The 16,544-nt window shown below is 38.2% G+C and overlaps 3 protein-coding genes across 3 annotated transcripts in view; 2 read left to right on the top strand and 1 right to left on the bottom strand.

Moving 5' to 3' along the window:
• The window catches only part of sgsm1b (small G protein signaling modulator 1b), a 26,775-nt gene extending 20,734 nt beyond the window's left edge, over positions 1 to 6,041 (top strand). Inside the window, exons 21-26 of the mRNA XM_043231759.1 lie at positions 211 to 335; positions 725 to 807; positions 965 to 1,074; positions 1,157 to 1,253; positions 1,905 to 2,072; positions 5,262 to 6,041. Coding sequence (XP_043087694.1) covers positions 211 to 335; positions 725 to 807; positions 965 to 1,074; positions 1,157 to 1,253; positions 1,905 to 2,072; positions 5,262 to 5,350 — 672 coding nt within the window. The 3' untranslated portion in view covers positions 5,351 to 6,041. The remainder of the gene's footprint in view (positions 1 to 210; positions 336 to 724; positions 808 to 964; positions 1,075 to 1,156; positions 1,254 to 1,904; positions 2,073 to 5,261) is intronic.
• Positions 6,042 to 9,185: 3,144 nt separating this feature from the next.
• On the top strand, positions 9,186 to 10,596 carry triap1 (TP53 regulated inhibitor of apoptosis 1). The gene is made up of 2 exons (XM_043231747.1): positions 9,186 to 9,433; positions 9,560 to 10,596. The coding sequence occupies exons 1-2, from the start codon at positions 9,287 to 9,289 to the stop codon at positions 9,635 to 9,637; spliced, it is 225 nt and encodes a 74-aa protein (XP_043087682.1). The 5' UTR covers positions 9,186 to 9,286; the 3' UTR covers positions 9,638 to 10,596.
• A 1,137-nt stretch (positions 10,597 to 11,733) lies between these two features.
• srsf9 (serine and arginine rich splicing factor 9) lies at positions 11,734 to 16,477 on the bottom strand. Its single transcript, XM_043231746.1, has 5 exons — positions 16,329 to 16,477; positions 15,074 to 15,406; positions 14,815 to 14,987; positions 13,740 to 13,912; positions 11,734 to 12,403 (listed from the first exon to the last, which is right to left on the bottom strand). Exons 2-5 carry the CDS (start codon positions 15,229 to 15,231, stop codon positions 12,185 to 12,187), a joined length of 723 nt encoding a protein of 240 aa, XP_043087681.1. The 5' UTR covers positions 15,232 to 15,406; positions 16,329 to 16,477; the 3' UTR covers positions 11,734 to 12,184.
• Between the last annotated feature and the right edge of the window lie 67 nt (positions 16,478 to 16,544).

Genomic DNA, 16,544 nt, shown 5'->3' with positions numbered 1-16,544 from the left:
TTTGTTTGCTCGTTTAATGTTTTGTGACGAGACGCACAGACCCAAATATAATTACTTTTTAGCACTCATTTAAACGAGTTAAACATCTCATCTTGTGTTCCACTGAAGACATCAAGTCACAAAGGTTTTCGGCTCATTTCTGGTTCTACCGTTTCTGTAAACGCGTGTAATCTTCAGAGAGTTCTTGTTGTTTTCTGGTTTCTTTTGCAGCAGGAGCTGGTGGACCTGTACACACTTAATCTGCACCGCATTGATAAAGACGTCCAGCGATGCGACAGAAACTACTGGTATTTCACTCCAGCCAACCTGGAGAAGCTTCGTAACATCATGTGCAGGTAAAATAAACCATTCAACTTCTATTCTGTGTAGAATGGCCTCTTCTGTTCATCAAGGCTGCATTCACGTGTTCAGAAATCACAGTAAAAATATTAGAAATTAAAATAGCAGTCCTCTATGTGAATATCTGTTCAAATAAAATTTAAAACTGTATTTTCAGCATCATTCCTCCAGTCTTCAGAAATCCTTCTAATGTACCGATTAGCCGCTAAAGAAACATTTTGCGGCCCGATGTTTGCGGAAAATGTGATGCATTTTCTTTTTCAGGTTTCAAAGATGAATAAAATGTCTTTACGCACTTTTGATGAATAGAATGAATCTGAAAGTAAGTGGAGTGAGCGTGTGTGTGTGTGTGTGTGTGTGTGTGTGTGTGTGTGTGTGTTTTAAGTTACGTTTGGCAGCACCTCGACATCGGATACGTCCAGGGAATGTGTGACTTGCTAGCGCCCCTGCTAGTCATCCTCGATGATGGTACGTTAACTCATTTTTAACCTATTCGCTCCATTAACCCCAGTGTGTGTGTGTGTGTATATATATATGAAATCTGATTGGACAAATGATTTATTATTTTGAACATTGCTGTATTTTGTCGTGTGGCCGTGATCGTTTCTTTCTGGTTGTAACTCAGAGGCCATGGCCTTCAGCTGCTTCACTGAGCTCATGAAACGAATGAACCAGAACTTCCCTCACGGAGGAGCCATGGACACACACTTCGCCAACATGCGCTCCCTCATCCAGGTTCAGTTCTTAAACGCACCTCATCGCACGCATTGTGCTGTGGTGTTAGACCCCGTGTGATGATTCTGTCGCACCTCTTCAGATTCTGGACTCGGAGCTGTTTGAGCTGATGCAGCAGAACGGCGATTACACGCACTTCTACTTCTGCTACCGCTGGTTCCTCCTGGACTTCAAGAGAGGTGAGCGCTTTACAGTGCAAAAGAAAAGACAAAATGTAAAACATTTCCTAATTTCCATTTTTTACCCTATTTGTCCCAAACGATTCGTTCATCGCTTCATTTTCCGATTTCGGTCAAAGCGCTGAGCGCTCGTGAGCTTTTAAAGCTCCAAACGCGCCACCTAGTGGCAAAGAATGAATTTGCATTTTCGCTCAGACCAACGCGAAAAAGACAATTTGCTGAAGTTCCACTTTGACTCATTGATTCGTTTTGAAAACGACTCGAGTCGACTCCTTCCTTTTGAGAACCAATAACTGTACACTTTTATATCGATTTGAAACGTCGCAGGATGTTTTCATTCACTTTTACGCACATTTTCAAAAATTCATAATAGAGGCACTTTAACGACTCGCCGATTCAAATGATCCGGTCCCTGTCTGCGTCCCAGTGCGCATACTATCAATCCAACCTTCTATGCGATACGTGTCATTTATACTATTAAGGGCAGATAGTGTGGATAGTATGGGACGCAGGGGCCGTTCGCTGCTCACTGACTCAAATGATTCAGCGATCGAATCGTCTGAATCACGATGCCAGCGTTCGTTTCCCCAGCGATGCACAATTGAAAGCACACTCGGAGTAAGTAAGTGCGGTTGTTCGCCTCTCTTTCAGAAATGGTGTACGATGACGTGTTCTCGGTGTGGGAGACTATCTGGGCCGCGCGGTTCGCCTCCTCGGAGCACTTCGTGCTGTTCATCGCGCTGGCGCTGGTGGAGCTCTACCGCGACATCATCCTGGAGAACAACATGGACTTCACCGACATCATCAAGTTCTTCAACGGTGAGCCGACGGACCAATCACCGAGCAGTCGCGATTTTATCGCTAATTCGAATTGAACGTTTTTCCCTCGATTTTATTTTTTAGTAATCAAGGAGATTTCGAATAGAACCATTACCAAACATTATAATTAGACGCTTTAATAAAATTTCCAAAGATGTGAAATTAACTTTACATTCGCAAACTAGCACCGTTTCCATCCAACGAGTCAAAGAAAAACTGGCACTATATATATATATATATATCACTAAGAAGCTAGGATTAATAGGCTAATTTACGCCTCAGAGCAAGCAGACGTAATAAATGCTGTCATCTGGTTAATCTAGTTAAGTTATCCCGCCTCACAGCGCAGTTAGTTGCGTGACATTTTTTGACGCGCTTGGAGGAATTTGTTTGCAAAATTAAATGTTAGCATTATTCAAACTAAGACCACATCCATGTTTACACAGGGGGAAAAAAAATGTTAAAGCAGCAAAAATGAAAAAAATATAAATAAATAAACTGTACTAGTAGTGTATTTCCGATGTTTCATGTTTGCATCATGTTGACAGACTGAAAGCACATTTATAGTTAATAATAGTCTACTGGTGTTTATATCAAGCAATTCTGTCTTTTTTTCGCAATTGTACGTTTTTATCACACAATTCTGTCTTTTTTTCGTAATTGCAAGTTTATATCACGCAATTCTGTCTTTTTCTCACAATTGTACGTTTATATCACCAAATTCTGTCTTTTTTTCGCGATTGTACGTTTATATCACGTAATTCTGTCTTTTTTTCGTAATTGTACGTTTATATCACGCAATTTTGTCTTTTTTCGTAATTGTACGTTTATATCATGCAATTTTGTCTTTTTTTCATAATTGCAAGTTTATATCACGCAATTCTGTCTTTTTTTCGTAATTGTACGTTTATATCACGCAATTTTGTCTTTTTTTCATAATTGCAAGTTTACATCACGCAATTCTGTGTTTTTCTCGCAAATGTACGTTTATATCAATAATTCTGTCTGTCTTTTTCTCGCAATTGTACGTTTATATCACGCAATTCTGTCTTTTTTTCGTAATTGTACGTTTATATCACGCAATTCTGTCTTTTTCGCAATTATACGCGTTTATATCATAATTCTGTCTTTTTTCGCAATTATGCGTTTATATCACGCAATTCTGTCTTTTTTCGCAATTATACGCTTATATCACATAATTCTGTCTTTTTCGTAATTATACGTTTATATCACGCAATTCTGTCTTTTTTTCGCAATTGTACGTTTATATCACGCAATTTTGTCTTTTTTTCGCAATTGTACGTTTATATCACGCAATTTTGTCTTTTTTTCGCAATTGTACGTTTATATCATAATTTTGTCTTTTTTCCGCAATTATACGTTTATATCACGCAATTCTGTCTTTTTTTGCAATTGCAATGCGCGTTTATATCACGCAATTCTGTCTTTTTTTCGTAATTGTACGTTTATATCACGCAATTCTGTCTTTTTCTCGCAATTGTACGTTTATATCACGCATAATTCTGTCTTTTTTCGCAATTGCACGTTTTATCACGCAATTCTCTTTTTCTCGCAATTGTAAGTTTTATCATAATTCTGTCTTTTTTTCGTAAGTAATTGCACGTTTATATCATAATTCTGTCTTTTTTTTCGCAATTATACGCTTATATCACACAATTTTGTCTTTTTTTCGCAATTGTACGTTTATATCACGCAATTCTGTCTTTTCGTAATTGTACGTTTTTATCACGCAATTCTCTTTTTTCTCGCAATTGCAAGTTTTTATCACGCAATTCTGTCTTTTTTTCGTAATTATACGTTTATAATCACAATTCTGTCTTTTTTCTAAATTGTAAGTTTTTATCACGCAATTCGGTCTTTTTTTCGCAATTGTACGTTTATATCACGCAATTCTGTCTTTTTTTCGTAATTGTCCGTTTATATCACGCAATTCTGTCTTTTTCTCGCAATTGTACGTTTATATCATGCAATTCTGTCTTTTTTTCGCAATTGTACGTTTATATCACGCAATTTTGTCTTTTTTTCGCAATTGTACGTTTATATCACGCAATTTTGTCTTTTTTTCGCAATTGTACGTTTATATCACGCAATTTTGTCTTTTTTTCGCAATTGTACGTTTATATCACGCAATTTTGTCTTTTTTCCGCAATTGTACGTTTATATCACGCAATTCTGTCTTTTTTTTGCAATTGTACGTTTATATCACGCAATTCTGTCTTTTTTTCGCAATTGTACGTTTATATCACGCAATTCTGTCTTTTTTCAGAATTATACGTTTATATCATAATTCTGTCTTTTTCTCGCAATTGTACGTTTATATCACGCAATTCTGTCTTTTTTTCGCAATTGTACGTTTTTATCACGCAATTCTCTTTTTTCTCGCAATTGTAAGTTTTTATCACGCAATTCTGTCTTTTTTTCGTAATTGTACGTTTATATCACGCAATTCTGTCTTTTTTTCGCAATTGTACGTTTATATCACGCAATTTTGTCTTTTTTTCGCAATTGTACGTTTATATCACGCAATTCTGTCTTTTCGTAATTGTACGTTTTTATCACGCAATTCTCTTTTTTCTCGCAAGTGCAAGTTTTTATCACGCAATTCTGTCTTTTTTTCGTAATTATACGTTTATAATCACAATTCTGTCTTTTTTCTAAATTGTAAGTTTTTATCACGCAATTCGGTCTTTTTTTCGCAATTGTACGTTTATATCACGCAATTCTGTCTTTTTCGTAATTGTACGTTTTTATCACGCAATTCTCTTTTTTCTCGCAATTGCAAGTTTTTATCACGCAATTCTGTCCTTTTTTCGTAATTATACGTTTATAATCACAATTCTGTCTTTTTTCTAAATTGTAAGTTTTTATCTCGCAATTCGGTCTTTTTTTCGTAATTGTTAGTTTTTATCACAATTCTGTCTTTTTTCTCGTAATTGTGACTTTAGACAATTCTGAGAAACCAAGTTAAAAAAAATTTAATTTTAAATATATATACACACTGTATATGTATGTGTGTGTGTGTGTGTGTGTGTGTAATATATATATATATATATATATTAGTTAATAAAGAGAAAGTTACTTGTATGCTGTTGTAGTTACATTTACAAGTTAGTAAACCGTAAGAAATGGAGATAGATTGATATTGATGTTGTTTGTGTGTCGATGTAGAGATGGCCGAGCGTCACGACGTCCCGAAGCTGCTGGTCATGGCCCGAGAGCTGGTGCACAAGGTCCAGATCCTCATCGAGAACAAGTGAAGCCTCTTCTATTAGCAATCTGAACACACTCGGCGTCACTAACCCTCAGCTCAAGTTAACTACATGCCCAACTACTGCTGTTTTCATCTGCCCAGACGATATTTGAGATTCATTCATGCATATTGAAAGTTGGGGGCGGGACAAATCTGATAACGTTTATTTAGTTATGGACTCAAGCTGATTTTGATTTCGTGGGGTGAATGGGACTCAGAATATAGGAGATGAAGAGAGAGATTATAGTAAAAAATACAAAACAAACCAAAAAATAAAATCAAATGTAGGATACTTTTATACAAGGTGGTGGATGTAAACAAATGGCTATGAAATATATAAAGAGGATCTATGAATTGCAGGGACGGCGTGCACCCTTTCCGAGACAGATTTTCTAAAAGCACAAAGTATTAAAAAAAAAATAATAATGCTGTATATTTATTTATTTTTTAAACGTGTGAAAATCGAGACAGTCATCCTTGCTGCGGATGTTTAACGCGCTTCACGCATCACTTCATGAAGTTTGCACAGAAAGAAAGAGAGACGGCCCCCGAGTGCGTCAGGGAGGAAAGGGATGTTGAGCATTTTTCAGCTGATCTCAGATCTCACCTCCGAACACAAAAGGAACAAATAAATGATGTTTGCGGAAAAATGTAGTAAATCGTCAATGTAATGCTTTTTTTTTTTTAATTTAAACAAATTAAGAATGTAGAATAAATACTACCACGATGCGTGTGTGTGTGTGTGTGTGTGTGTGTGTATAATTTTATTTATTTTTTGTTGCATTACAGTGCAATTTATTTTATTCATTTACTTGGCAGTAAATCGTCTTATTTAATTTATAAACCGAAAATGCTGAATTAAATTTGCATTCTATGTTTGCAACATTTTTGTAAATCATTACCGTAATATTTTTTGTTTCCTTTAAATGCATAAAAGAAACATGACGTGTGTGTGTGTGTGTGTACAGTGTATTGCCCCGTTACAGTAACGAACATTTAATTTATTTAGTACTAAACCGTGCTTATTTGTCAAGGAACTGTCTTAAAAATAGGCTCAATTCGCTTCTTCCTCATATTTAAACGCAACGGAAATGATATCCGCGCACTATTTTTAGGACCGCCGAGATTTTAGCATGTTGCGTCTTTGCATACTACCACTACTGTAACGTATAAATGTAAGAATACGAAATGAGGGTCTTAAAAATAGGCGGAATTCCATGCATGCAAACAACTTTTATTTCTTCCTTTTGACTCGGGAGGGAAGCGCGAGGCCCGACTCCCCGTCACGTGTTCATCACTCAGATAATCTGCGGAGCTGCTACACAAAGACGTACCTCACTCAGTGAAGATACTTTACTGTAAAAACAATCGATCACCAGACAGAGGTTCATTCGTATTGATCTTTTTGCCTTAAGTTTCTCTGTTCAGGGATGCGTGTGCTGATATATCTGATACCTTCTGCCATATAGACGCGTGTGAGTGTGTGTGTGTGTGTGTGTGTGTGCAGATGTGCTCTTCTACCAGCAGCCAAACTTTTGTAAGGTGACCCAAACTTTAAGCACTTGTTGGATCTGATGTGATTGTAGTGTCCTGCCGTGATCCGGAGCGAATCGACACGAACCCCCGTCACATCCGCCGTACGTATCGCTGTTTACGCCCCGTAACGTTAGCTTACACCGAATGGCGCTGTATGTAGCTCATAATATAACGATATCTACTAATGTTGGACATGTGCAATGTAAAAAATAAATAAAATAAATTTAAAAAAAAAAATCGATGTATTCTGCTCACAGCCTCAGTGACACGAACTACAGACAACGACAGACACTAAAGATTTGTTGAAACCGTACCGGAAACCTATATTTTTATTGTACTCTGTGAAACTACATAGTATATTGTCAGAAGAACTGTGTGCTGCGTATAATATAATCTGTATTATAATATTTAATAAATGTATGTGTTGACTGTTTTTTTTGTTTCTGGTGAATCGTGCTTTAAATGGTGGGAAAGTACACACACACACACACACACACACACACACAGACAGACACAGAGACACAGACAGACACACACACACACAGACACACAGACAGACACAGAGACACACAGACACACACACACACACACACACAGAGACACACACACAGACACACACACACACACACTCAGACACACACACACACAGACACACACTCAGACACACACAGACTCAGACACAGACACACACAGAGACACACACACACACACACAGACACAGAGACACACACACACACACACAGACACACACACACACACAGACACACACAGACACACACACAGACACACACAGACACAGACACACACACACACACACAGACACACACACACACACACACACACACACACACACACACACACACACAGACACAGACACACACACACACACACACAGACACACACACACACAGACACACACACACACAGACACAGACACACACACACACACACACACACTCAGACACACACACACACACACACACACTCAGACACAGACACACACAGAGACACACACACACACACACAGAGACACACACACACACACAGACTCAGACACACACACACAGACAGACACACACACACACACACACACAGACACACACACACAGAGACACAGACACACACACACAAACAGACACACAAAGACTCAGACACACACACACACACAGACACACACACACACACACACAGAGACACACACACACACACAGACACAGAGACACACACACACACAGACACACACAAAGACAGAGAGAGACACAGAGAGACACACACAGAGACACACACAGAGGCACACACACACATTCAGACTCAGACACACACACTCAGAGACACGTTTACATTATGTACATCATATAAGTGCTTTTACACACACAATGTTATTAATCCATCCAGTTAATAATCAACCTACAATGAAACGCTGAGCATGACATTAATTCAGTTCTCAGGCAGAACATAACAGCATGAAAAATAACACATTATTAAAGTTTTTAAAATAAAAAAAAATGTGTGGAATCTTATGCATTTCTGTTAATGTTTTGTTCAGTGAAGAATAAAATGCTTTTATACATATATATTATACAATTTACAGGTGACAAATCAGATACAAAATAATCAAAGTTTGTGAAATACTTCTAGCCATCAGCGTTTATTGATTTTCTCTCTATTTTAACTATTTATTGTACAGACTGAAATACCTCTACTTTAGTAAATATTGACTTATTACCATTTTCCTTTTATTTACTATTTATTTATTCGTGGTGAATAATTAAATGGTTTAACTTCAGTAAATATTGACAAATTATTTGATTAATAATAATAATAATAATAATAATTATAGATAAATTATCAATTTTTTCTGACACGTTTATATTTTAATTAACTTGACTACTTTTGAAAAAAATTCTCTGTAAATGTTGACTTTCGTCACTTTATCATTTATTTATTGTATTTATTTAACACAGAATAGTCTAAAACAAATATTTCCAGAAGTAAAAAGCTCCAACTTTTTTAATCAACCATTTCATTATTATTATTAATTTGGTTAACACATAATCCAGCATTTATTTTTTTATTAACCATTTTATTATTTTTATTATTAATAAAAAAACAAATAATATGAAGGAAATGGTCCCGTTTCTTTAGTAAATAGTCTTTTCTATTTTTTTTTTTTATTTAACTCAGAATCATCTATAACGTAAGACTTTTGCTGTTCGTTTGTTTTGTTTTTTTGCTTTATTAATTTTATTTCCACCATTATTTCCTCCTGGGGGACTTTTAAACGCTCCTCGCCGACGTCATCGCCGTGCGCCACGCGGGACCACGTGACCTCCGCAAAGTCGAGCGAGATCGCGGGACGGCGGACAGGAGACGACGCCGAGGCGGTGTTTTCGGGGCGGGCGCGAAGATGAACAGCGTCGGCGAGGGCTGCACGGAGCTCAAGCGCGAATACGACCAGTGCTTCAACCGCTGGTTCGCCGAGAAGTTCCTGAAGGGAGACCGGAGCGCGGATCCGTGCAGCGAGCTGTTCCGCAAATACCACACGTGTGTTCAGGTAACGCGCGCGTCGCGAGGGCTGCGCGATGACAACCGCGTCTCAACATCTAGTGAGCTGCCTATCTAGACAGCAGCAGCGGCGGTGGTTTAGAGTCAGTCACACACGCTCTCGTTTTATTCACAGAAAGCCATCAAGGAGAAGGACATCCCTATCGAAGGCGTGGAGTTCATGGGCCCAAACAGAGAGAAAGCGGACAGCTGATGGCTTTTATATGGACCGCATCGATGACCCTTCGAAGGACACTTACCTTTGACACTAAAACTGTACATTATCGCCCGGGTCGTTGTTAGAGAGGGGCACGTTTGAGCCGTCTGCTTCCTAAACGTGCGGGGAATGTCTTGCGCATGCGCGCGTTAACGAAACAGGTCGCGTTTCGGGTTGCCAGGTGCAGCCGTTTTCTACGGAAGCTCGTAATGTAATGAAGTAAACTCAAATTTAAATGGGTAATCATCTTCGCTTCTTTATTTTTTCCCATCACATTGCACGTTTTTATCTCGCAGTTCAGGGATATAATCTGAGTTTGTTTTGCAGTTATCTTCGTGTGCACTAAAAAAAAAATTTTGCCCCCTACAGAACATAATAGGTAATTATTATTTTAGCTTACAATAATTTATTTTATTTTTTTAAATCAGAATTCTGAATTTATATCTTGCGATTTTTAGGGGGTTTTTGTTCGTTCGCAGAATTAAAAAAAAAAGCCAATGGTGACTTTATTTTCATACTTTTACATTTTTATTTTGTCATTTTAAATTTTCTTTATAATTATGAAAGTTGTGGCAGTTGTAACTCTGCCATTTTTATGCAAGTCTACGTCTTGCATCTATTTTTTTTCTCACAATAAACATTTTAATTTCAAATATATATCTCGCAATTAATTTTTCTACTCCGAGCAATAAGCTTCTTGAAATACCTTGAGTTTATTTTCACAATCTTGTATTATTTTATTTTTTAATCTGACTTCGCATCAAGCAAATCATCCAATAGTACCATAAGTTTCTGTGTTACGTGTTAATTTATTTGCAAGGCCTGTTTTGTGTTTTCTGGAGCATGTGAGAGTTTTATCAGGTAGGATGCAACGTATTTTAAAGCATCTGTGTAAAATTTTGTTCATGCGATATGTCAAACAAAGGAAATAAACCGATGGCAACCGTTTAAAAGAACAGATGACCCAAAAATGAAAATTGCTGCATACTTTACTCACCCCGAAGCCATTCTAGGCGACTTTCTTCTTTCAGATGAACACGGTCGTTTTAAAAAAGTAAAAAAAAATCAATGCTAGCTCTTTCCGGCTTGGTAATGCTGGTGGATAGCGGCCGTTATTTTAAAGCTCCGTAAATCGGATATATCTGCAAGCAAGACTGCCTTATACGCCTTCGAGGGTTTATCACGTGTCCTCTGAAGCAGATCGACGGGCTTTTGTAACAAAAACAATTATAGTTTTAAAATTATAACGTAAAATGACTGACTGAGCGCCGACTTCCGGGTTCTCGGCCGACGTATGACGCAACTTACGTCGAGTTAGAACCCGGCCTTCCCGCGGAAAAAAACACGAGTGAGCTATTTACGTTGTAATTATTTGTGATTTTACATTATTTCTAAACTCTGCTCTTACTTCTGTTAGCAGCGAAGCCACGCCTTCTTTAAATCGATTGGCCATCGCAGTCACTGGCGAGCGCTGATTGGCCAAACAAATCATTAACGTCTAATCGCGACAAACTACGACGTTACTGGAACATAATTACATGTGGAGCATCAAATAAACCATTTTATCACACTAATGGACAAATTCAAAGTATGAAATGGGCTTCTCCTATCTTTAGACGAATATGCAAAAATGCTCTGGAAGATATTTTGATAAAAGTTTGTAACCCGTTTTGGGTCACCATTGACTTCCATAGTGGGAAAAAGAAATACAATGGAAGTGAATGGTGACCCAAAACAAATCCCACCATTTGAGGGTGAATGAATGATAGAATAATTTTAATTTATGGGTGAATTATTCCTTTGAGTATAATGAAACAATATGAACTGCTATAGAAAATTAAAATATTGTTAACCTGAAGAGAAGCTAACAAACGTTATTTCTGATATATTTAATCAACCTAATGTTGCTTGTTAGTATGTTAATATAAACAAACGATCTGTTAACGCACGCATATATATAATTCGCATTAAACTAGCATGCTAACGCGCACAATTTTATCACCGACAATTCAGGGGCTTCGTTTTTTATACCCGAAGTTATTATTTCCGTTGTTCCCGAAAAACTGCAGCCGTAAAAACGACTCGATACAGAGTAACTGATTCGATGCTTTAATTGGAAAAAAAAGAGAGAAAAAAAAAAGAAGAAGCATACAATCATCACATGATACAAAACGAGAAAGAAAAAAAAAAAAAAAAAAATCACATGGGGAGATTCAAAAAAAATAATTTTTTTTAAAACTTCAGCCTTTTATTCAAATTATAAAAAAAATAATAAAACGGTCAATGTCTATGAAATGGACCAGATTAATCACAAACAACATCTTTAGTCTGTTGCCTCGCGTCAATAATCACGAAACGGTTATTCATCTTCAGATCGCTCACAATCCTAACCGTAAACGCACGCAGCGGCCTCCTCGTGAACGCTAACATACTCGCGAGCTCTCCGTGAACTGAACGGTGAATAAGGCCATTCGGGTTCCTACAATGGAATGTAAATTACAAAACTGAGAAAGAAAAAGGGGGCGTGTCGGCGGAGCGGGCCGCTCATCGATAGTGACGCGGCGGAGGGCTGTGCTGGAGCGGGGCTCGGCGGGAGGGCGGGCTGTGGCGGGTCATGTGACGCGGGGGCGATCGGTAGCGGGGCGGCGGCGACCCTCTGCTCTGGTACGGAGGCGAGTATCGCCCTCGAGACCTGGAGCGGGAGCGCGAGCGACCCCAGCTTGTGCCTCGCTCCTCCATCACTCTGATGTAGGACGTCTCTCCCTGAGACACAAACAAACAACGTTCAGAAACACACACACACACACACACACGGACGTTAAGATGTCCGCTTCGAAAGAAATTCACAACAGGGTTTTTTTTGTGAATAGAAAGCAAGTTTTCGGCGAATGAAATGTTGAAAAAAACTCTTGGTGTAACACAATATTCATGTAAAATCAACACTCTTATTCTGATTTGTAATAAAACAACATATGTAGATTAAGGGAGCATGTTGAATGTAATTAAATACCGACGGATGGGCAAAACCTAGGATAGTGGCGAATTTAAATAATATTAATATCGCATAAATAGATTTTTTATTGGAAGAGAGAAACATGTCTAATTTATTTTTGGCTCAGAAAAACTAAATTGCAATTAAATGAAACTATTTAAAGCAGCATTACACCTGTTTTTATGCTTAAACCTTTTCTAGTCTTTGAGCTATATATTTATAATTATATACAGTCAAAACAAATTTGATATATATATATATATATATATATATATATATATATATATATATATAGATATATATAAAAAAATATATATATATATATATATATATATATATATATATATATATATATATATATATATATATATATATATATATATATATATTTTTTTTTTATCTATATCTATATATATATATCTATATCTATATATATATATATCTATATATATCTATATCTATATATCTATATATCTATATCTATATATCTATATATATATCTATATCTATATATCTATATCTATCTATATATATCTATATATATATATATATATCTATATATATATATATATATATATATATATCAAATTTTTTTACTATTAAAAAAAAAAAAGGGAGCATAAATTTCTCGGACACTTTCACCTGACCATGTTTTTCTTAACTTCTTCAATTGCTAATGCGGCGTTTTTTCACCACAGACCGAACAAAACCCAAGCACTGCTCGGTAACCGTTCGACCTCAAACCACCTCAAAGTTGTCCAAATGAAGTCCTTAGCGATGCATATCACCGTTTTGTTACATTTATGGTAGAAAATGTATAAAATATCTTCATGGAGCATAATCTTCACTCAACATCCTAATGATTTTTGAAATCAATAGAAAAACGAATAGCTCTGACCCATACGATGTACTGTTGGCCATTTCTACAAGTATTATTTGTATTTTTTGTATTTGATAAACTAAATGTGCATAAATGCGTATCGTCCCAGAGGCATCGAGATCAGTGATGCATGAGAAGACAAAAGGCGAAAAAACAAATGTGTTGATATTTTGAATTGAATGAAGTGAATAATGAGTGAAATAATAAACGACGTGATTGAGCCAGACCTGGTGTGATCTGAACTCCGTGCCGTCCAGGCGTCTCAGGGCGTACTCCATGTCCTCGCGCCGGAGGAACTCGACGACTCCCTCGCCGTCACGCTGCACGTCGGCGAAGCACACGTCTCCAGCCTCCCGCATGTGGTCCTTCAGATCCTGCCAGCTGCCGGTGGGAGGAAGACCTGCACACGGCCCGCTTTGTTACGCTACGCTCAAGAGAGTGCTGCAAGCCGAGTCTAGACGCGTGCAGACAAACGACCCTACTTTTGCGTTCGCATCCAGTACGGTTAGGAAAAAGACTTCTGATGCATATAAACCGACGGTTCCCTCAAAAATGAAGATATTTAATCACTTAACCCATGATTTATCCATAAAACGCACATTAAGATCTTTATAAAGAATCCGATTGCTTTGTGTCTCCAAAACAGTGAAAGAAATCCGTACGAACCGGCTTTTGATGATACAGAACGCCTAAAACAAATCCGTTCGTGATCTAAAGTAATCAAACCCCTTCACAAGACAAGCTACAGCCCGTTCGATTCACGTTAATTCGTTTTTCACCTTTATAGACTTGTTTAATGAAGACAGAAAGGAACTGTGGGTCCGGTGATTAAACGGCGACAATTGTTTTAGCGTCGCCGATGCACTACTATAATAGTTCGAATTAAATTTCTTTTACGTTTCCTGTTTTCATTTTGACCATTGTTTTAAAATATGCATATATAATTTCAGTTTCAGCCATTTTACTCGAAGATAAACTTGTAGTCGCCTCGGCATCTCGTTGATATCCTAAATAAATTACGTTTATATTTTGTTTCGATTTCGGTGAACGTTTCGATGCGTCTTTACGTTTTTTTTCGTTCTCTTTTAGTTGTTTTACCACATGATGAGCTAAACGTATACAAGAATCATTGCTATGGCGACTAGCTAGCTATTTTTAACATTTAAATGCAATTGTTTTCATTTTATTTCAATACGACTATCAACTACAGAAACCCCGCTTTACGTTTCCCGGAAGCAGAGTTATCGCAATCATTTCAAAGCGTACCATTCTTGCGTCCGAGCCTCGAAGCCGTAAACTCACCCGTCACAATAACGCGAAACTCAGATCTGCGCGTCGGGGGCCCGAATCGTCCCCGGGGCCCTCCTCCCGCCGGTCCGCTAAATTTGGATCCGGAAGAACGTGGATATTCCACACGCAGCTTACAGTCTCCAAATCCATATCCGTTCCTTCCAAAGACGGCGTCCTCCGCATCCCTAGAGGAAGAGAGGAAAGTGCTCCTAATTTTCGTTCTACACGTGAAAAAGGCCTCGTCCGTGTTCTCGGAGGCCGCGCGACTCACCGTGGGTCCTCAAACCGCACGAAGGCAAACGGGATGGTGCCTCTGTTGTTCTTCAGCTCAATATCCCGAATTTTTCCGTATTTGTAGAAGAGATCCTCAATGTCCCTCTCCTGGACGTCCATGGGGAGGTTCCCCACGTAGATGCGTCCGTCCGACATGGCTTGAACCCCCGGCCTTCGAGGAAATAAGAGCGTTTTCCGCGTCAGGGGCGTTCAGAACGTCCAAACTCTAGTCCGTCCTTCTGAGAGCCTCTGGTTACAACTCTATAGAGTCGCAGAACATGTCGAGTTCAAGAAAGCCAGCGTAGGAGCCTCCAGGGACGCAGTCTGAAAACTTAAAAACAAGGACAATCAATTAAAACGGACAGATGCCTTCAATCCACCATGAAACATGACAGTGACACGAAATGTGGCGCAAAGCCTGCAAATCACAATTAATCGCCTCAGATTGATATTTGCAAACTTTTCTTTTATGCCAATAATTAATAGCATATCAAGTAAAGATCATGCAACAGAAATTTCCTATTGTATTAAAATTTTGGGTTTTTTTATGCATGCCGAGAGCTTCATTTAGACGACTTTAAAAGGCAATTTTGTTTTTTTTAAACCTTATTTAGTTGTAATTATTGTTTTATCCTTACAAATTTTTTTTTTTTTTTTTAATTAACCTTATGACTCGTTTCGTGGTGCAGGGTCTCAAATGATAATTAACTGGCTATATTTGCAACCAAGGCCCAGAAAAAAAAGACTTTTAATATGTTAAGCGGCATTTTGCATAATACGAAACTGACAAATCCACCTCTGATGTGGGCTTTGCAAAGAGAAACGCTGCGAAAACGCGCTTGAACACGTAACGCTACAATCTGTTCACATTTGATTGACTTTTTCGGCTCATCCCGAAAATGCAATAAAAGAAGTCGAATGCAAATCAGAGGACAGCCATGACAGCCGCTAACAATGCTAACGCCTCATCTCACGCGTTTAACTCGTTATTTAGTTCAAAACATCAACCCGAATCCGCTGATTCCCGCTGCTGTGTGTATGCAGCGGTCGGGTCGAAAACTCTAAAATGGTGATACTTGTGTTTAATAACAATACGAGCCAACCATGTTAGCATACTAGCTGTTAGCTTCTTTGTTGAGGCAACTGCTCAAAGCAAAAACGACAGACGCCGGCAGACAGCGAGCTCGGCCTCTTTCCTCGAGCACGAATGCGGTTAAAGACGAAACGCAACCGAAGTCAACAATGCGATTTACCTCTGTAATTAGCAGCTCGTAATAAAAACCGAGGATAAACAAGCGCACGCGTTTCCCCTCCCCGGATCAGGAAGTGACACGCACTTCCGCCCCCTTCAGACCGAAGCGAGGAACTGCAGCGAAACCGGAACGCCGTAGACGTGGACTTTATCGGGGTTGTTGCACTCAGCAAAGATTTGATTTCAAAAACAGCGTCTATAATTAAAAAAAAAACAT

This window comes from Puntigrus tetrazona, unplaced genomic scaffold (genome assembly GCF_018831695.1).
Source record: "Puntigrus tetrazona isolate hp1 unplaced genomic scaffold, ASM1883169v1 S000000401, whole genome shotgun sequence".
Classification (NCBI taxonomy): Eukaryota; Metazoa; Chordata; class Actinopteri; order Cypriniformes; family Cyprinidae; genus Puntigrus; species Puntigrus tetrazona.
This window is presented reverse-complemented; position numbering and strand designations above follow the sequence as displayed.

What these genes read in the sequence shown, in the direction of transcription:
- triap1 (XM_043231747.1), top strand. Translation starts at nt 9,287, where the DNA reads ATGAACAGCGTCGGCGAGGGCTGCACGGAGCTCAAGCGCGAATACGAC. An exon ending in AATACCACACGTGTGTTCAG is followed by an intron (nt 9,434 to 9,559) that starts GTAACGCGCGCG and finishes TTTTATTCACAG; the next exon opens with AAAGCCATCAAGGAGAAGGA.
- srsf9 (XM_043231746.1), bottom strand. Translation starts at nt 15,231, where the DNA reads ATGTCGGACGGACGCATCTACGTGGGGAACCTCCCCATGGACGTCCAG. An exon ending in GTGCGGTTTGAGGACCCACG is followed by an intron (nt 14,988 to 15,073) that starts GTGAGTCGCGCG and finishes CTCTTCCTCTAG; the next exon opens with GGATGCGGAGGACGCCGTCT. An exon ending in CGGAGTTCAGATCACACCAG is followed by an intron (nt 12,404 to 13,739) that starts GTCTGGCTCAAT and finishes TTTGTGTCTCAG; the next exon opens with GGAGAGACGTCCTACATCAG.